At 43.5% G+C, this 21,689-nt stretch overlaps 1 protein-coding gene across 5 annotated transcripts; it reads left to right on the forward strand.

Moving 5' to 3' along the window:
- The first annotated feature begins 269 nt into the window (after positions 1–269).
- On the forward strand, positions 270–20,946 carry SPG21 (SPG21 abhydrolase domain containing, maspardin). Of its 5 annotated transcripts, none has more exons than XM_083475227.1 (9): positions 270–579; positions 5,386–5,478; positions 13,787–13,948; positions 16,090–16,170; positions 17,389–17,534; positions 18,297–18,405; positions 18,713–18,820; positions 19,199–19,339; positions 20,230–20,946. In XM_083475227.1, exons 2-9 carry the CDS (start codon positions 5,416–5,418, stop codon positions 20,368–20,370), a joined length of 951 nt encoding a protein of 316 aa, XP_083331353.1. In that variant the 5' UTR covers positions 270–579; positions 5,386–5,415; the 3' UTR covers positions 20,371–20,946. The 5 variants fall into 5 exon arrangements, with proteins under 5 accessions (XP_083331353.1, XP_083331354.1, XP_083331356.1 ...); XM_083475230.1 differs by having other exon boundaries at positions 379–629; XM_083475226.1 differs by having other exon boundaries at positions 563–672.
- Positions 20,947–21,689: the final 743 nt, after the last annotated feature.

Here is a 21,689-nt window from a genome sequence, read left to right on the forward strand (position 1 = left end):
CAAACAAACAAACAAACAAACAAACAAACAAACAAACAAACAAACATATATTCGGCATTTTAAATTGGGGGGGAGGTGAGAGAATACCCTGTGGCCCTGTTGCTGGACTCCAGTTCCCATCATCGCTACCTATTGGCCTTAGTGGCTGGGGCTGATGGGAGTTGTAGTTCCTCCAACCACAACGCCAGACGTTTTCTCCCTCCCCGGCCCCGTGTGCGCTTGCGCGTAAAGTGATTTCCCCCGTCCCACTCATTTCTTCAAATCACGTGACAGAAGCCCTTCCGCCTCGGTAGCTATGGAGCCTGTCGAGCTCAGGCTCCTTCCATCGGGCCCTTGCCCCTTTTAGGGGGTGTGTGACGTCGAGTGATTGGCGTGCGCCGTTGGCCCGCGCCCCGCCCGCTTGGGAGGCGGGGGCGGGAGAGCAGCGGGGTTGGCTGCTTGAGGGCGCCGCGGGACGAGGAAGAGGCGACGGCGGCGGAGGGGGCTGGGAAGATACCACTGACGTGAGAAGAGGAGGGGGGGCGGATACGATATTCGGCTATCCCTCAACACCCCCCACTCCGCCCTGTGGAAGATCCGGTAAGAAATGGATCGGGACCTCAGTGAGGTCGATGGGGTACAGTGAGGAGGTGCGTGTATTGCTGTTGTTACCTCCTCCTGTAGATGAGGGAAGTAAGTTTCCAAGGGGTAGTTATGGCGAATAAGCTGCTGTTAATTAACTAACTGCTGTTAATTTGAGAGTGCGCGTGGTGGAAGCGGTTAAGAGCGCGCAGGAACCACGACGGGTCCAGAAATCCCTCACCGAGCCACGAAACTCGCCTCCTCAGTCTGGACTACCTCGCAGGGTTGTTGTGAGCATGCAGGCGAAGGGAGGTGGGAGAGGGAAGTTCTCCGGAGGGAAGGGGGTGTGCGCATTTACCTAAACAGTGAGTCTCAGGTGTTCTGTGGTGGGTAGCTTGTTGCAGATAGTTGATGTGGAAATGATAATATTTATATTTTTCAGGAAGGGGAGGTTGGGAAAAGGGCTAAGCTGTGGAGAGGGGGGAGGTCCTGGGCAAAAAGGCGGCCGTGGGAAATGGGGGGATGCATTTAACTTTGCAATGTGCCTTGTAATGCCTTGTAAACATGGTTGCTTTACACTCATAAAGTTTATGGTTTTTTTTTACCAAGCACTTTGTTGTTGGTGTGCAGATGTAATGTATTGTGCTTTCTTTAATCAGGTGACAGTTCTTAACTCTTAACATGCACTCTTTATACCAGCAAGTATCCGTAGTGTTTAACAGAATAATGTAAGGAAAAACACAGGCTTCTGCCCCGAGCAGCATACAGTCTATGACTTTGAAAGAAAGGGAGGGCAGTGGAAAGAGAGAAGGGGAGGAAAAGTGAAGAATATTGAGGAGACCTGTTATTGCTGCTCTGGCTTACTTCCGGTAGGGGTTGAGGACTGTGTGTGCAATCCAAACCACACCTGCTCTGATGTAAATACATTTGAATTCAATGGGGCCTACTCTCGGGTAAGCGGGGTTAAGCATTGCAACCCAATGGATTATGCCAAAGACTTGGTGGGGTAGCTATAATTGTATGTTTATGCAGAAAAGTAGCAGGTAAATATGTTTTGTCTTATACATTTATGGAAAGCAAAATCATATAACCAAGAAAACAAGTGGGAGAGTGAAAGCACCATTGAACTCTGTAAGACTTGATCCTGTGTTGCATAAATTTCTGCTTTAAATTTCTGCTTTAAAGTTCACCCAAACATTACTTGCACACCAAGCTCCCTGCACACACACAACAGTGCTACGTGTATATATAGTAAAGCACACGTGTTGTGGCAGGTTTCTGGAAGAGACCTTCCCTTTTATGTGTGAGAGAATGCCTCTCCAAAGATTGTGCTGTTTTTTTGAAGTTTGATTTATTTTTAAGTGCTCTTACTCGAAATAAACTTAAAAGTTGAAATCTGCTGCCTGGACAATCTAGGGGTGTCTTTGTTATTGTTTTTTAGTTGTTGTTTTTCCACAAAAGCTACTTAGAGCAACTTACAGAAACGAACATTAAAAACAATCTTTTTAGAGCAAACCTGAGCCAGGCAGCAGCAGGTAAAGTAGCTACTTCATTGGAAACCCTGCTGGCTTGTGCTGGCCAAGGTGGGAGAAAAGTGTTCCTACCTCTCCCCCCAGCTCAAAGTTTGGCCTAAAAGTATTGGTCCCCTCAGAGGATCTGTGGGGCTTTGCGTCCAAAGCTGCCAGCACCCCATTTTAGGTCTTTCTGTAGGCTGCTGCCGATGGTACTTTCCTGCCTTCAGCAGGGGCTGCAGCAGTACAGCCACTCCCACTCCACCAGCTGTGGTTGACAGAGGATCACCTTTGCTATGTCCTACCCCTCTGGCATCAATGATCAGGGTGTTAGGACTGTGGTGTAAGGCTGCAAACCTAAATGCACCAGAGACAGTTCCACTGAACTCAGTGAGATTTACTTCTGCGTAAATATGCATAGGATTGTACTGTGATCAAATGAATATTTGAAGCCCAGTAAGAATGAAAAGATGGAGCTTCAGCTCACAAAGCCCACTGATGGGAGTTCAGGGCCCAAGAAGAAGTGAGCTAGGTGTAATACCAAGGACTTTTACAAAGCAAACTCTGGGCTTCCAAATGAAATGGATTGATTTATTACATTTACGCTGTGCTTTTCAAAATTGGTGCATGATGGAAATCTATCTCATAACTTCATTGTTATACGAAATATGTATATACCCAATACATACATGACATATTCTAGGGCCTTTCTTGGGATGAATCGGAAGGAAATGTTACCTCTGTGTTGGGGGCAGGATGCCTCTGAATGCCAGCTGCTGAAACTCACAAGTGGGGAGAGTGCTGTAGTGATGGTGGTGAAATTTGGGTTCTTTATTCCTGGATTCCAACGTAGCTGATGAGTTTGTTCAGGGCGATGTGATGATGCTGGAGAAGGCTATGATGGGTGGGAAACCTTTCTCAGGTCCTGCATTCCCTTCTGGGTAACTTTTGGGGTAGGGGGAAGCATGCCAGTTGTGGGGCAGAACAAAAGATAAAAAGTAGGTACAGCAATACATGTACATTTTACATTTGCACTTTCAAACATACCCCCATTCATCTTCCGTCTAGGCAAGCAAGGGGCATAACCTTTGTTAATAGATACCTTCCAGCCAGGCAGAAACACCTGGGGTGTGAAGCAGGGTCAATGAGGGGTATGACATGGGGAGACTTCCAAGAACCAAATAGAGAGGTCTGGAGGGCTGCATTTGGCCATGGAGCCTGGGTTATGGTGGTGGAAGTGGGAGCTTATTGCCATGTACCCACGGAGTTGCCTAGATGCACCCAATGCTGTAAATCTCTGTGTTAGAGTCTGTTCCATGCATCCCCCAGCAACAAATCAATATTTTGGTGCTATATCTGTTCAAAGCCATGTACAAAGTCCTGTGTCTTTGCGCACTATAGAGCATGTGAATGTTCTGAAGCATCTGAAATCTAATATTGAAAATCTTTCTGGTTTCTACCTTTGACTCGAGAGTATGGAATGCATGAGTAAACGAATAAAAATCCTTTGGGTCTATCCTATGATCTGGATTACAAGTCTATGCAGAGGGTTGCAGTACTTGGAGCTTAATAAATTGTTGATGGAAGTTGGAAATAATCCCTTTTAAAACTTGGGTCAGAAACTATTCTTGAGTTGTAAGGAAGAAGGGCTGTACAGTATAAGTTATAACCCGGAAGAATAGCTGACTGTGCTTCACTCCATACTTAAGTGATCAACAGAAGATTTATGGCTAAAACAGGGGAATAAAACAACAGCACAGCCTTTTAATTGTACTGCATGCATGAAATGTTTTTCCACATAAGTATTTTCCAGTTTAGGTTTGGTACATCTGGCTTTTATAGAAAGTGATGTTTTGAATTTTACTGCTGGTTTTAATTGAGATGTTATCTAACTTCCTAAATGGTAAGGAGCAGGTGGTTTTGAGGGCTTGGTTTTGTTGAATTGTCTGACATAACATTGTCTGCACCTGTAGAAGTCTCAAGGCCCGGGGTAGCACTGAATGTTGGTGTGTTAGTTAGTTCAAGGCATATTGGTAGAGAAGAATTAAAAGTGGAGGAACTATTTGCTACGTTGTGTTCCAAGACGTCATCAGTAGTATTAAATCATAGGTGACAAAAAGAGAAACTGTGGGGTGGTTGTAGCAACAAAGTAAGGCAGCGTTCACACCATACTTTTAAAGCACATGGTTTCCCCCAAAGAATAATGGGAACTGTAATTTACCCTCCCACAGAGCTACAATTGCCAACACCCTTAACAAACTACAGTTCCCAAGGTTCTTTGGGGGAAGCAGTGTGCTTTAAATGTATAGTGTGTACGCTGCCTAACTCCTAACCACTGTGTAGATTCATTTTTATTGTGCCCTTAGATTGGGTAAGCAGATGCTTCCTCTTAGGCATTTTCTTGGGCCCCAGGTTTTGCGCAGGGCAATATTACATGGCTGTAATACAAATATGTTCAAGGTCAGTCATATTCATGCCTGGGAAACTTTGACCGACGAAGCTCTGCGTCCAAAGAGGCTGTGCAAGTCAACACAGCCTGTGAACAGTATTTTGCAATGTTTTGCTGAATTCACATTCTGGATTTGACGGTCGATTGTTTGCAGAATTTGGAGAGTTTGAAAAGGGGAGCGTGAGGGGGAAGTGACCTAGAGGCTGTGAGAGAGGTGCTTGGAAGCACCATCTTCTGAAACCCTGGAGAGTTTTGCAATACTGCCTGTGCATTTTTAAGCACACTTTCATAATACAAAATGCTAGTTGTGTCCTGGGAGGAGTGCTTGAGTTTGATTCTTAGGAATGTGGAATTGTGCAAGGTGCACAACTCTATTTACAATGTATAGCCAAAATACTGGTTTCATATTAAGGTTTCTGCTGTGCCATTTTGCATGTTAACACTCTGCAAGGCTTTGACCCATAATCCTCACCAAAATGTGCTTCATTTCCTGTACTGTTTGGCCTACATGGAGCTACAACAGTGGTTCATCTTCTGTTATGCACAGTTGGTCCTTCAGCAGCAGTTGTATTTTATTTTTAGGAAGAGGCAGTTGGTCTCTCAGCTCCCTTGTGCCATCTAACTAGAAAACATGTATTAAATCGCTTCTAATTTGAACTTCCTTATCTTTTCCACACTTTCCAGTTCCAGAATTTTTATTGGTGGTTTCCAGTTGCGCACAAGTAAATAAGTAAATCTGAAGGGAAGAATAATAAATTGATGGGACCTGAAAGCAGGTTTACCCTGAAGAAATTCCCTCAAGTATATAAGTGATCCTACATTTTATTTACTTTGTCTGAAACATTTCCCCTGTTGTGTTTTCAGGTTTTTCTTTACCTTGGGTTCGTTACCACCATGGGAGAGATTAAAATCTCTCCTGACTATAACTGGTTCAGAAGTACAGTTCCTCTAAAAAAGGTAGGTCCAGTTTTTAATTCTTGCTGCCCTGAGCCTGTGCTCATTTGGGAGGAAGGATGGAATATATGATTGATTGATTGATTTTCCCTCTGATCCCAAGGACATGTATATGAGGGATCCTCTGGTGCTGTTTACTCGATCCTTAATTGCAAACTCAGGGGCATAATTTAGCAGGACCCTAGAACTCGAAATGTATATCAGGTCCATAGATACCTATGTTCTGTCTGTCCATATTACATGTGTGGAATTTTCTGCAATGTTTGCATATAATTTGTAGTATGTGGGCAAGCCCATAAATCCTGACCTTGCTAGGTTGACTTGCCATACAGAAAATTATTGTTGCCTTCTGGGGATTAAGAGCAGCAATTCCAGGATCGAAGCATCAACAAAATTGCATTTTTCCTTATTCCGGAAGAATCATACTGTACAGAGGTAAAGAGGTCTAGGAAGTATATATATATAGCCTCCCCCCTTTAGAAACCAAAGATGGTGGAGAAATTTGGTTTGGTTTGTATTTTTTACTGTGAATCTACCCAGTTTGCACTTCCTTTGAAATCCACATTTTGCCATACAAGTTCTCCGATCAAAAAAAATGTACAGTTGCATAGACTAGACTAGAGGGGAGTGTGTAAAAATACAGATATTAACCCAAAAAATGCATACAATGCATATTGTTTGTAGCAATAGGTCTGTTGTGCATAACTTCATATAAAAAAGTGTTTGCCAAGGACAAATGTACATTAAATTGCTGCAAAAAATTACTGAGGATTAAAAAAATATATAAGATGGCAAACTGAAGCGGAAATGTGGCAAGCTGAATTTAAGGTTAGAAAAATAAGAAACAGAGAGGTACCAAAATTTACAGATTGGTTCAGCACTACTAGGAACTTGTGTTCCTTCCTTCTTGCAACCCAAACCAAGCCGTCTAAACTCTTTCCCTCCCACTTCATGTGGCTCTCTGGAGATCATGGTCCCATAGCGTGCCTGCAAAGGCCTTATAGTGGTGCTGCAGAACTAACAGCTGTATAGGCTTCCACACCACAAACCAGAAGCAAGTTAGAATCATAAAAGCTTAGAGCTGGAAGGGACCCAAGGGTCATCTAGTCCAACCCCCTGCAATGCAGGAATCTCTGCTAAAGCAAACATGACAGATGGCCATCCAACCTCTGTTTAAAAACCTCCAAGGAAGGAGAGTCCTCCACCTCTCATGGGAGTCTGTTCTGCTGCTGAACAGCTCTTACTGTCAGAAAGTTTTTCCGAATGTTTAGTCGTAACCTCCTTCCTTGCAACTTGAAGCCATTGATTCGAATCCTACCCTTTAGAGCAGGAGAAAATAATCATGCTTGCTCCCTCCTCCATGTGACAGCCCTTCAGATATTTGAAGATGGCTATCATATCTCTTCTTAGTCTCCTCTTTTCCAGGCTAAACATACCCAGTTCCTTCAAGCGCTCCTCATAAGATTTAGTTTCCAGACCCTTGATCATCTTGGTTGCCCTCCTCTGCACACATTCCAGCTTGTCAACATCCTTCTTAAATTGTGGTGCCCAGAATTGGACACAGTATTCCAAGCATGGTCTGACCAAGGCAGAATAGTGGTATTATTACTTCCCTTGATCTGAACACAATACTTCACTTGATGCAGCCTAGAATAGCATTACCTTTTTTTTCTTTTTCTTTTTCTGCGGCATCACACTGTTGACTCATGTTAAGCTTTTGGCCCACCAAGACCCAAAGATCCTCTTCACATGCATTGCTCATAAGACAGGTGTCCCCCATTCTATATTTGTTCATCTAATTCTTCCTGCGTAAGTGCAGAACCTTACATTTGTTCCTACTGAAATTCATTTTGTTAAGCTTGCACCCAGCTCTCAATCTGTTAAGGTCATTTTGAATTCTGATTCTGTCTTCTGCGACATTAGCTACCCCTCCCAGTTTGGTGTCATCTGCAAATTTGCTAAGCATCCCCTCAATTCCTTCATCCAAGTCATTTATAAAGACATTGAACATCAACGGGCCCAGGACAGAACCCTGTGGCACCCCACTTGTCACTTTTTTCCAGGATGACAAGGAACAATTAATGAGTACTCAGTCAACCAGCTACAAATCCACCAACGGTTACCTCGTTCAACCCACATATTACCAGCTTCCTTGCGAGAATATCATGGGGGACTTTGTCAAATGCCTTACTGAAATCAAGATACACTACATCCACAGCATTTCCCTGATCCACCAAATTTGTTATTCCATCTGGTATTGATGTCAAGCTCATCGCTCAGTAGTTACCTGGGTCTTCCTTTCCCCCCTTTTTGAAGATGGGGACAATATTTTCCCACCTTCAGTCTGTAGGGTCCTCATCTACTCTCCAAGAATTCTCAAAGATAATAGACAAAGGCTCTGAAATTACATCCACAAGCTCCTTTAGTACCCTTGTGTGCAGCTCACCAGGCCCTGGAGACTTGAATTCATTTAAAGTAGCTAGGTGTTCCCTTACTACCTCTTTTCCTATCTTGGGTGGCAGCTCCCTCCTTATACCATTTATTCTGTTATCACCAGGTTGGGCATCACTTTCCTTTTGGGTGAAGACAGAGGCAAAGTAGGTGTTGATTAGTTGCACCTTTCTCTGTTGCCCAATAGCATTTCTCCCATCTTCCCGCGCAGAGGACCTACCACTTGCTTGTTCTTCCTCTTACTTCGGACATAGCCGAAGAAACCTTTTTATATTATCTTTAACCTCTCTTGCAAGCCTGAGCTCATTCTGTTGGACCACAACCCAACGGTTGTAAATGGTGCATATTGCAGACCTACGGGAATTTTCTATGAAGCAATAGCCGTTGGTGTCTGAGGCCAATGTCTCCCTTGAGTAATGCTGTCTTTCTACAAAGCATAGCAGCCACAGAGAGGGAAGGTAGTGTGCTGAGATGTGTGTGAGCATGCCTTCCCTGTGGAGAACTCTGCCCTGTGCCCACAGGAGGAGAGAGAATAAAAACGTCACAGCTGCTTCTGCTCATCACCTCAGACTGGAATTAATTTGAATGCCCTGCCCTCCCTGGCTGCAGAAAATAAAACTACAACAAGATGGAGTATTTGTTCTGTTACGAAATACCTGGCATCTTCCTTAACGTGCTTTTCATCAACGTGAATCGCAGCTGTGCAAATATTATTGCTTAGCTGAATAATCACAGTAAGACTCCTTGAAAGCATGGAACCAACATTATTGTGATACCTAGAACCATAGAATTGTAGAGTTGGAAGGGACCTCAAGGGCCATCTAGTCCAGCCCTCTGTAATGCAGGCAGGAATCTTATGCCCAGCTTGAGCTCAAATCCACGACCTTAAGAGACTCATGCTCTACCAACTGTGCTATTCCAGAGAGAGGTTTATTTTTCAAATCTGGGTGATGTGCTCATTGTGGGGAATTGTAGGAATCTGTGTCATATGACTCAATGGTATCAATGAGCAAATCTGTCACTTTCAGTTTTTCTCAGTTTCTCATTTTTCCATTCTTAAGTTCAGTTTTCCACATTTCTGTATCAGTTGGTGATTTTTTTAAAAGTCCTCCTGAAAATTCATCAGCATTTGAGTGTGATTTCCTGTTAATACACACTTTTTCTGCAAAACCACTTTCCCTCATATTATGCACTTAAAAAAAAATATTATTAACCGACCAATCAAATCAAATCAAATCACATCACATAAATTCCAAATTACAAAGCCGAATTTTAAATTTTTGTTGAGGGGACCCATATTTCAAGTTCCAAAGGGGGATTCCAATCATCATCTTGCTACTGCGTTAATATCCACAAATCAGTCCAAATAATGTTCATAATTCTATCCAGTCTTATCTTGCTGTTTCCACATCTCATCTTATTCGTATATTTTTTCTTTTTTTTCTTTATGATCTCTTCTGATAATCTCCTTAAGCAGATGAACACCAATTATAATCCTGTGTGAATTTTTCCGTTCGTCCAGTCCTCATATCAAGATGGTTTCCATATATCATTGCTTTCATAGATAACACCACTCTTTCCATCATTAATCTCTCAAATCTGTCGCTCTTAAGTCCCTCTGAGGAGTCTCACCCACAATATAAAAACAGCTCTGTTCCTCCTCCCAGACTTAAGTCCTCCAACAGAACTTGCCAACATGGCGACGGCATTTTTTACTGCGTCATTCCAAAGCTCTTATAGTTTCCACGATCTTCTTGAAACATGCTTTGGTTAGTAAATTATCTCCACACAGTCATAAATCCACAGCTTAAGTCATTTAAACGACATTTCTAACTTGTGACTTGGGGGGGGGGGGGGATTCTTGGTTAATCACATAGAAAAAAGAAAGGAAAGTTTTTTCCCCTCCCCCATCCAGTCCCTTTGCCATACCGAGCCTTGGTGGGTCTTCTCATGATTTATTCTTGTTCCTCCGACCCGTCTTGTTTATCAGAGATCTCTTCAGTTAGCAGTCTTTACTCCCCCTTCATCCTTGAAATATGTGCATTCGCTTCCTCCTAATTGTTTCTTTTGAAGTTGCTGCAAACTAGAGGCATGGATCAGAGACAGCATCCAGGAGTGCCGAAATCCACAGGAGGGCTTTCTGCCTAGTGCCCCCATCCCCACAAATTCGGGGGGGTGGTATCGGGCACAGCAGGCAAGGGCAGTCCCCCCCCCCACCCATGGGGGGGGTAGGGAGGCTATTTACTCCCATCACAGCCTCCTAATTACCTTGTGTGGGTCGGAGAGATGTTATTGTCAGCCATCTTCCGATGCGCCCCTAGTAGCCCCTCCCATATTATGCACTTTTTGTATGTTATTTTTGCTAATGCTAGTGGCGCTGTGGTCTAAACCACTGAGCCTCTTGGGCTTGCTGATCAGAAGGTTGGTGGTTCGAATCAGCACAATGGGGTGAGCTCCCGTTCTTCTGTCCCAGTTCCTGCCTCCCTAGCAGTTCGAAAGCATGCCATTGCAAGTAGATAAATAGGTACTGCTGTGGTGGGAAGGTAAATGGCGTTTCCGTGTGCGCTGGTTTCTGTCACAGTGTTCTGTTGCACCAGAAGCAGTTTAGTCATGCTGGTCACATGACCCGGAAAGCTGTCTGTGGACAAACGCCAGCTCCCTTGGCCTGAAAGCGAGATGAGCGCCGTAAGCCAATAGTCACCTTTGACGGGACTTAGCCGTCCAGGGGTCCTTTACCTGTACCTTTTTACCCATGCATTTATATGCATATTTTACCGTAGATAGGCATTTTTGCACACGTTACTTGGCTGGAGAACTTGGAGAATTTGGAGAAATGGGGATTTCAGAAGATGATGGTTCCGTATTGCTTTGCATCCTATTTTGAAAAGTGTGGATTAGGTAGGCAGCAGTGGCTCTCTAGGATATTAGTCAGGGGTCTTTCCACACCCTACCTGAAGATGCCAAAGATTGAACATGGGAGCCTTTGCATCAAAAAGCATATGTTCAGCCACTGGGTTACGGCATGTCTGGAAAACAGCATCATGTGATGTGGTGAACTCAATATCATCTCAGCAGTGAGCATGCATTCAGAGAATCTTTTGGCTGTCTGGAATGTACAGGCTGAAATCTCTTGGGTGGTTTGTGATTAGAAAAGATAGTATGAATCAGGGCTAATATTGTATGCTGAGTAGACCTGCATTCAAGCACTTCTGTTCAGTGGGATGCACCTCTACAGGAAATTCTCTCTAATACAAAAAAAAAGTGAAAAGGAGACTGGACAGGAACTTTGTTGGTATTGGATTTTTGGCATGCAGCCCTGTTTAGGATTATCTCTGAGTCTTTTTTGTTTTAGGTGAACAGTGCAAGATTTTCTAGCAACATGTGATCTTTCACATGCTTCCTCAAGTACAGCTTTTACTGCAGACCAGAGACATCTAGCTAACCAGCTCTTAAGGTTTTGCCAGCTGCTTTCCTTTCAGATGTTAATAGAGGCGTTGTGTGGTGGTGGAGGAGGAGGAACAGCTGAATTTGTGCTATTGTTTCCAGCTAGAGAAGTTCAACTAACTTGACGATGATTGAATAAACTGGACATTTTTATACACAGAAGATTTTGGTGTAATCTGCAATCAGATAAATTAATGTGGGTTTTGTAATTGACTTAAGCATAGGGTGAGAGTTTCCCTTATTCATGTTATGGAATACTGTATTGAGAGTAAACACATAGGGCAGGGGTAGGCAACCTAAGGCCCAGGGGCCAGATGCAGCCCAATCACCACCTCAATCCGGCCCGCGGACGTTCTGGGAATCAGCGTGTTTTTACATGAGTATAATGTGTCCTTTTATTTATAATGCATCTCTGGGGTATTTGTGGGGCATAGGAATTCGTTCATTATTATTTTTCCCCAAAATATAGTCCGGCCCACCACATGGTCTGAGAGACGGTGGACCGGACCACAGCTGAGAAAGGTTGCTGACCCCTGACATATGGCAAGATCCAATGAAATGCCGTCTGGACACAACAAGGTTTGCCTTCCATTCCCCTTTATCTGTTTTGGAGGATCACTGAACCCTCCAGAACAGATCTTTGGAGCATGGAGGGGACTGCAAGGAACACCACAATTGGATTTCACCCATATTTTTTTAGCCTCTTGGAAGTGAAGGGATTATTATAAAAACCTGGAGCTTATTGCACTAAACATTCCTGGATAAAGTGGACACAGAATGTACTTCAGTAAATCTTAACGAGTAAAGTTAAAGCACTTCTAATATCATGGTTAGTTTATAATTGTGACCCATCTTCAGTGCAATGTTCATATTAAAGCCAAAGCAACATTAAAAAAAAATAACGTTGGGCTGCACACTCGGGGCAAGTTCTATTGAACTTAATGGGATTTACTTCTAAGTAGACATGCAATGAATTGTGCCCATCTTTTAATTTGGGATGGCTCTCCAATGACTCCCATCATCTTTCACCATTGGCCAGGCTAACTGGGGTTGATGGGAGGTGGCATTCAACATCTGGAAGGCCACAGAGCAGCCATTCCTGTTTTAATGAATGTAAATCCAGGTTGATCAAAATGGTGCCCTATAGATATTCTTGGTCTTCCAATCCCATCAGTCATAGTCAGCATGGCCAGTGGCCAGGGATTAAGGAAAATGTAGTTTGATAACATCTGGAGGGCACCACACTGGCAACCCATGGTGTAGGTGTTTTACATGCATCCATTAACCAATTATTTTCTTATCTGAGCAACTCCTTTGTACTCAGAGTGGTTTTGGATCTGAAATGGCTGCTGAGAGAGTCTTGTTTCCTTGCTCAACCTGCAGTGTCTAAAAAAGGAAGCCAGCTGCATGTTTCTTTCCTCTGAAGCTTGAAGAGCAAAACCACTCTCTTTCCATCCCCCAATATTTTTTCAGTCTCATGATTTGGTGATGACGCGTTGGGAGAGCAGAGAAAGTCTGACTTCTGAATATTTTAGATTTGCTTACGTCTTTTCTAACTTGGATCTGTTCCAAAGCAGAATGTCCTGATGCTCACATGATTGAGTTCCATGCCTGCTCTTCTGCGTTGGCGTATCACATTTGTATTGAGTACATTAACTTTGCTTTGGCCTGTGACCGTTTTGGGGTGGGGAAGGCATATTTGGATCCACAACAGTATTGTCTGGAGGGGTCTAAACAGTCAGAGAGAAGGGAGGGAGATCATTTTTATAAAGCTCTTTTTGAAGCCCAGTCTGGAGTGGGCATGGCAAAGCCATTAATTCTTTGCATGACAGGATCTTGCAAAGGATTGTGCATGTTACATGTGGATAATACCTTGCAGTGGCAAGTTGTGTGGCTTACACAGAATCAGTTGCAAAGCAGCCAAATGGCTCGTTCATGGAGCTGGTTGAAAAGCAACTGATTATATTTCACAGTTGCACTTCTTCTGCCTCCAGATGTGTTTCAGTAGGCTGTGTAAACATAAGACGTGACAAGCTAAGACTACTTTGCAAGCAGTCCGTTTTTAAATGTAAAGCAGAGAAGAGATTCCTGGAATCAGAGTGGAAGAAAATTTTAGACTCTGAAGTTAATTGTCTTATTCCGTCCGTCCGTCTGTCTGTCTGTCTGTCTGTCTATCTCTCCCCCCCCCCACTTTTAGATGCTACTCTGCATTAATTTTGCTTTAGATTGTGTTAAGCCAGACCTGCTGTATTTGGGGAGCTCATTCTGCTCATTTGGTGCCATGGTTATCTACCCCCCCAAATCCTGCCCCAATGACACCACCACCCAGATTTCAATGATGGCTGTGCTGAAGGAATACTAACTACTATGTGCATCAGAAGAAGCCATTTTTACCTTCTCTGCATTTATTTTACAGATTATAGTAGATGACGATGATAGTAAAGTTTGGTCGCTCTATGATGCAGGACCCCGTAATATTCGGTGCCCCCTTATATTTCTCCCACCTGTCAGTGGAACGGCTGATGTTTTCTTCCAGCAGATTTTAGCCTTGTCTGGATGGGGTTACAGAGTCATTGCTGTAAGTATCTTCAGCGGAACCCTGAAATTCTCAGCATTTGAGCAAATGTTAAATCTGTCTTTTTATGTATGTTCTCAAAGCAGTATGAAATGTACTAGATTTCCGCTACGGCCGTCCAAGCCTGTCTTTTGGAATTCTGGTCATGCAGCTTTTTCATGTGCCTACATTACTTGAGTGCATATTTTGTCCCTAAAGCCTGCTCTGAAATTTGATACTAAGGGTTTTCAGATTGCATTTAACCTTGGTGGTTTTATTTAATGAGAGAACATTCCTCCAAGGCAGGATATCTCTGGGTCAACACCATCTAATCCCTTTTGGTAATTCAGATTAGAATTCCAGCCTTATGGTACAGAGAGCGTCTTAAGAGCTGAGGCTTAAAATTTAGGATATACATCTCTTGGGAGGTGCATATCTTTTCCCTGTAGTGATAGAAGATTGATCAGGGGCTCCCTCCTACTTCTCTCCCATGTGCTCATTTTATGCATGTCAGCAAAGCTCTTGGAACTCCCATCCACTGGAGAATAGTGGTCTAGGTTGGTTTAGCTTCTGGATTCCAGGGCTACTTAAGCTCGTTGTACTGTTATAAAAATGATCACAAAGCAGAATAAACTTCCTCAGCCTAGTGTCCTCTAAATAGACAGTGGCTTCCAACAGCCCCAGCTATACTGGCTGAGGCTGATGGGAATTGTAGTCCAAAGCATCTGGAAGGCACCAGCTTGAGAACATGAGTAGGCTTCTTGAAAATGTAGACTATGGCTGACTTTCTCTGTAACTACATCTAATGAAATTGTTTTGAAACGTAGATGGGGGTGCAAACTTGTGCATTTCCCCCCTATTAGTGCTGCCTTTCAGAGGCCAGTGAGTAAAACTTTAAGAGGCTAGGGGCTAGTGTAATGGCTCCCAACATTTTTTTGGCCATGCCCCACCTAAGCATCTCTGAAATCCTGGTGCCCCCCCCCCAATGACACATAATTCTTATTATTCAAAAAGTGAACCCCTATTCATGTGGAAGAAGCCTAAAAGGCCAGTAACTGTTGATAACTCATTCTTGAATTGCCCCCCTTAAAAATCAAATTGCACCGTTGGGAACCATGGGGCTAGTGGGTAAAACTAAAAATGAAAAATTACCGTATTTTTCACCCTATAGGACGCACTTTTCCCCCTCCAAAAATGAAGGGGAAATGTGTGTGCGTCCTATGGGGCGAATGCAGGCTTTCGCTGAAGCCTGGAGAGCAAGAGGGGTCGGTGCGCACCGACCCCTCTCGCTCTCCAGGCTTCAGGAAGCTATCCGCAAGCCTTGGGAGCTCCACGGGAGTTCCCGTCGGGCTCCCAAGGCTTACGGATAGCAGCCTGCATCCTGAAGCCTGGGGCGCACTGCACAGTGCACCCCGGGCTTTGTACAGATATCAGGCAGCCCCACAAGCTCGGGGGACTACGGGGAGGCGGAGCGCTGCCATCCCACTATTCCCCAACCTGGTTTGGAGGCTGGCGGTGGGGAGAAGCACGCTTCTCCCCACCACTAGCCCCACAAGCTCGGGGACAGATATCCGCAAGCCTGGGGAGACCGGCGCGACTTCCCGCCGGGCTCCCTAGGCTTGTGGATAGCAGCCTGTTCTGGGGTCGGGGGAAGCTCGGGCATCTCCCGCCCCAGCCCCACGCCTGGGGGGGGGGAAATAATTCCCCCCCCTTTAGTCCTCCCCCCTAAAAAAAACCTAGGTGCGTCCTATGGGCCAGTGCGTCTTATGGGGCGAAAAATACGGTAATCATTGAATATTGAAAAATCCAGACTTGGATGGCAGAGAATAATGTGGAGAATAATGGGTTTTTAGCCGAGCTTGCTTTATCACAAGGGTACGGAACTTTTGGCCCTCCAGATCTTATTGGATGGCAACTGCCATAATGCTTTACTGTTGACTGCTCTAGTTGAGACTGATGGGAACCTAACAACATCTGAAGGGCTGCAGGTTGCTTCATAGTATGCTTTGACCTCGTACAAGGTGGGCTTCTCCCCATATACGATGCAGGTGTCTAAGTTGCTAGCTGGTTCTTAAATTCTTACTGGTGAAGAGGGTTAAAATGCATGTTTTTACATCTTTGTCTTTGTTCATGTCACCATTGTTAACCTACCTTTCTAATCTTAGCTGCAGTATCCAGTTTACTGGGAAATTTTTGAGTTCTGCGATGGATTCAGAAAACTATTAGACCATCTACAGCTGGATAAAGTTAGTGCCCTGAGATTGACAAATAGCCTGTGCTTACAATAGAAATGTTAGGTAAAAAGCCTAGAGTTTATTCAGAATAACCTTAATTGCTCCAACAAAGGAGAGCCCTCTCCTGTTATTTTCCAACCCCATTGATTGATTTTTTTGTTGCTCTTTTTTCAGGACCTTTTCTAAGTAAACAGCATATTCTGGGTAGGACTTGGCTGTTCTTAAATTGTAATAAATCTTCCAAAATATATTTTCTCTAAAATGGTTTATAATATCTGTTGAATGGAAGCTTGCATAAGCTGTGTGTGAAAGAGTATAAGTTATTTTTGAATTTATATACCCCCTGCCCACCTTTCGTTGAAAAGGCCCCAGGGTGATTTATAGAAAAATGGAAATATGTTTCTGTCTTGTAGACCTTACTTTATTTCTGCGAGGACCATTGTCTATGAATGTAGTTGATAAACTTTGGGAAATCCCAAATGGGGAGGATAATCTTATTCGGAACAACTTTCTCTACAAAATACCATGAGAGCGATTATAGCAGGGCCTGGGAAACTGCAGGCCCAGGAGCTGGTTGCGATGCCCCCAAATCTCTCTAGCCAGCCCTTGGCGCACTCCCCAAGCCACACACTTCACTGGTCTTGATTCACCCCTTGAGTGCTTTACTTGGCAGGAATATTTCACTGAACTGTAATAGTGCCTCTTGCTTGCCTAGATGGAGGATAGAGAGGGGTGTGTGAGTGTAAAGAAACCAGGCTACTATACTGTCCTGGTTGCCCAGAAGGGAATGCAACCCTTGGGATGAAGAAGGTTCCTCACCCCTGTGGTTTGGCATAGTGCAAGGGCAGCCAGGCTGGTGGTGCCCTCCAGATGTTGTTGGACTCCAACTCTTACCAACTCCAGCCAGCATGGCCTGTGGTTGAGGATGATAGGAGTTGGAGTCCAACAACATCTGCAGAGCACCACATTGGCTACTCCTGGCGTAGTCCTTAAGAGCCAAGTATGAATGAGAAACCACCTGGTTTAAAATGCATCTCTGTCATTGACTCTCACCAGGTAGTCTTTGGCAAGCCAGTCTCCCTCCACTTTCCACCTGCAATACAATCATAATACTGGCCTAGCTTTCAAGTGCTTTTGAATGCAAAATGTCACACAAAATGCCTTAATAAAAACAGCTAGCCAAAGGATGTTGCTGTTATTTATTGCGGTATCTTTTACTTTTAAAATTAGGTCCACGTCTTTGGTGCTTCCTTGGGGGGCTTCCTTGCTCAGAAATTTGCTGAATACACTCACAAGTCTCCCAGAGTCCAGTCTCTGATTCTGTGCAACGCTTTCAGCGACACCTCCATTTTCAACCAGACATGGACGGCAAACAGGTGAGAGATGTATGTAGGCAAAACAAATAGCTTTTGTGTTGTTCTTTAGATGGGCATAAGGGCCACTTCCTGCCTACTGTTTGTGAACTTTGGGCTACGTAGAGTTATGGCAAATACAGCTTGGCCTTTGCAACGCATTTTTTAAAAAAAATGAAGAACTTCTCCACATCTTAGAATTAGCTTTTGAAGCCCATAATTGTTATGATATATATACAGTGGTACCTCGCAAGACGAATGCCTCGCAAGACGGAAAACTCGCTAGACGAAAGGGTTTTTGGTTTTTTGAGTTGCTTCGCAAGACGATTTTCTCTATGGGCTTGCTTCGCAAGACGGAAACGTCTTGCAAGTTTGTTTCCTTTTTCTTAAAACCGTTAATACAGTTGCGACTTGACTTCGAGGAGCAACTCATAGCACGCGGTGTGGTAGCCTTTTTTGAGGTTTTTGGAGACTTTGGTGATTTTTTAAGATGTTCCAAAACTTTTCCAACACCGTGCTTCGCAAGACGAAAAAAATCGCAAGACGATAAAACTCGCGGAACGAATTAATTTCGTCTTGCGAGGCACCACTGTATACAAAAATTCCTTCTGTTGTTGTATTAATGCAGGCAGTCACAAGTACATGCTTTAATGCTGAGGGAGTTCAGTATGTCTTGTGTTATAACGTTTGCACGGTTTATACAAAATGTTTCTCATGACAATCCAGTGCTCCTGGAGGAAGGAGAAAGCAACAAAATTTTTGACCTTTCTATAATTCTCTTTTCAGCTTTTGGCTAATGCCTGCCTTCATGCTGAAGAAAATTGTCCTTGGGAATTTTGCATCTGGTCCTGTAGATACTGAAATGGCTGATGGCATTGATTTCATGGTTGATAGGGTGAGGATTCCCAGTTGTATGACTTTGCTTTAAGATTTGCATGCTGAAATCCCATCTAATATTGGTTATTTCCTTCATCCTTTCTTCCTTCAGTGCCATGTCTTTTGCACATTAAACCTTAGGCATGGTTTGTACTTTTTAAACTTATTCTTGCTTATGACTGTTCTGGGAGCCTCTTTGGCTGTGAAGAGTGGGGCAAATGTGCTTCAAACTCCCAGATGTTGTGATAAGCTTGGTTATTTCTTTATTGCCCTGCCTTGAAACAAATTCACAACCTTCTTTTGAATTAATTTATTTTTCCTGAAAGCTGGAAAGCCTGGGTCAGAGTGAGCTCGCTTCAAGACTTACCCTCAACTGCCAAAATTCCTACGTGGAACCTCATAAAATCAGAGACATTCCTGTGACTATCATGGATGTAAGTTATCTCTTATTTAGGATGTGGGATTGGTAGAGGAACACTTATTTAGCATCATTCTAGGAAGATGCAAGGTCCAGTTTTGGAAATGGAGAGAACATCAGCAGGAGCATGCCTATTTTTAAAACATAGCTGTGTCCCTATAGGACTACTTTCTCCAGTTATAAGAGGTGAGATAATAGTACAGTGGTCCCTCGCAAGACGAAATTAATCCGTTCCGTGAGTCTCTTCATCTTGCGGTTTTTTCGTCTTGCGATGGGAGCTGTAGTTCACTGACAATATAGAGGGCCACCCCTGTTCTAAACAGAAAAAAATTCTCTCTGTTAGAATGCATGGGATCTACAGGCAGTTCTTAGCATGGAATGCTTGTTTTTTTAGGTGTTTGACCAGAGTGCTCTTTCCACCGAAGCGAAAGAAGAGATGTATAAGCTGTATCCCAATGCTAGAAGAGCTCACCTCAAGACAGGGGGCAATTTCCCATATCTTTGCAGGAGTGCCGAAGTAAACCTCTACGTCCAAGTAAGTCTGTAGCTTTAAATTTCTCAGCTGTTGTTTGGAAACCACAGAGCTCTGCCCGCATTGCCAAAGGGGTTTATGCAAGCATTGTGGTGTTAACATTGCTGACGGATTATAAGAGGATGAGTAAAGCTGGGGGGGGCGTTATTACAAATCCCCATCCGATGGAGGCAGACATGTTGCATGAAGGAGAGAAAAGGAAGGAAGGTCAAGAGGTTTCTATTATTGGGCTGCAGGAACGCTACTATGGGTTTTAAGGAAATATCCCCCCCCCCCCAGCCACCGCCAAACACAGGGTAATAGAAGATTTGTGGCACTGCCAAATGTTCCTCTCCTGGAGTCATTTGGAGTTTGGGTGTTATATGGACATGCCTGGCATTGTTCAAATATGCTGCTCCATAGAGCTGACTCCATTTGGCTTGTGCTGCCTCTGGGAGTGGTTCCTGCCTCTTCCTAGAAGACCGCATACACTTCAGATGATGTGAAATTTGTGGAGCTTGCACCAGCAGTGGTTGGTTTTCTCTCTCTTTTTTTAAAGTGGAACAAGCACTGTTACAGGTGCCATATAATATCCGTTCTGCATTTAAGAACTAGATCTTTTAGTGCAACAGTGCCTTACACTTTGGAACTCCCTGCCTATTGACACCAGGCAAGCACCTTCACTGGGCTCTTTTCAGTGCCTACTGAAAACATTCCTGTTAAGACAAACCACCTCAGATATGTAGAATGCCGATCAGTTTATCACTGATTCAACTTTTTATAAACTGCTGTGAGGTGGTTGTTTTTTACAGTCAAGTGGTATATGCATTTTATGAAACAAATAATCACAGAGTGCTGTGACTTACAGGAAAGGGTGAATATGTGCCACTTTGCCTATTTTTCCTATCCTGTAGATCCACCTACTTCAATTCCACGGTACTAGATATGCCGCAATTGACCCTTCCATGGTCAGTGCAGAAGAACTTGAAGTCCAGAAAGCCAATCTCCAGGCCAGCAGTGAGCAAGAGCAGCAGCAGCAGCAGCAGCAGTCATAGTCCTTGGGACTTGCAGAATCTCTTCATCCAGAGGGTCTTATCCTTTTCTTCTTCTTTTGGAAGTCTTCTCATCCAATTGCATCTTTTTCAGTTTGCCTTGATTCCTTAGTACTTAACCGGTTAGAACTGTGTCCTTAAAAATAGGTTGGACTGATTTCATTAAATGAAATGCAACTACGGACACTCGGTCACATCACAGTTTAAATGAGCTGAATTCAGATGATTAAAAAAGAGTTAAGGGTATCACTTTGGATGACTTGTTTTAGAAACAACAGTCTGAGATGAACTTTTGCTACCAAAGCCTTCACGATTGTGTTCTTAAAGAGGATAATCTTATATATCCATGCAGAGAGGGGGATGTATGTATCATGAGTGAATTATGTATGTCTGCAAGTTCACTTACAATTCATAGGATATTTAGTTTAAAAAACTCTGTTGAAGTGCCAATATTGCTATTATTATTTTTCTTTTTATATGGTTGCCAGTTAATGCTTTAATTTGAGATTATAACGCATTTGTTTTTTATTGTCTTGCTTTCTAATTTTTTTTGGAATAAAAATTCAGTTTGGGAAAAAAGGCTCCTTTGCCATCAACAGGAGTGTGCATGGTAACTGTGCTGCTTACACAGCTATAAACATATATTTGGTACTGTGTTAGAATTTTAAATATAAGACTATCAGGCTTCATTTAACTGAGTGTTCTGTGGGTGTTTTCAACTACAACTCCCATCAGTCTTAGCCATTATGTGCTGGGGCTGATGGGAGTCACATGGAGGGCACCAGCTTCACAAAGTCTGATCTGTACCATAAATACACTTCAAATAGCCCAAACGTCTCAATTTAATGGTTACCCCAGGATCTGAGGAGATACGATGATTCGGTTTAATTAAAAAAAGAGAGGGGGGGAATGGTTAAGGGAAAAAATAAGTTTATTTGAAAACCAGATGTTATGCTTGCACTTTTTTAAAAATACAAAACTTCATGACAAGTTTAAGAAAAGTATACTGTTGGTAAATACAAAGAGGTGACCATCCTATCTGTGCTGACTGGAATGAACCCTGGGCCGTGTTTGGCCCTGCCTGTATAGAATCACTTTATAGAATCTGAAGCTGATAGTTCCTCCTTTCAGTGGACTTGTAGCTGTTGATACGCTGAGGAGGAGCATTTGGCTATCCAGCTTTCTTTCCATATGCATAGCTCAAAGGCAAAAGTTAGGGAACCTGTGGCCTTCCTGATTTTGTTGGACTTCAACTCCCATCAGCCAGCATGGCCCGATGGGTCAAGGACGATGGGAGTTGGAGTCCATCAACTTCGGGGGGG

Source organism: Podarcis liolepis, assembly GCF_965112155.1.
Source record: "Podarcis liolepis genome assembly, chromosome: 14".
NCBI lineage: Eukaryota > Metazoa > Chordata > Lepidosauria > Squamata > Lacertidae > Podarcis > Podarcis liolepis.

Bases quoted from the DNA above. Each gene is read 5' to 3' on its own strand.
- SPG21 (XM_083475230.1), top strand. The intron at 18,406-18,712 runs GTGAGGATTCCC...TTTTCCTGAAAG, and splicing joins TTGATTTCATGGTTGATAGG to CTGGAAAGCCTGGGTCAGAG. The intron at 19,340-20,229 runs GTAAGTCTGTAG...CCTATCCTGTAG, and splicing joins AAGTAAACCTCTACGTCCAA to ATCCACCTACTTCAATTCCA.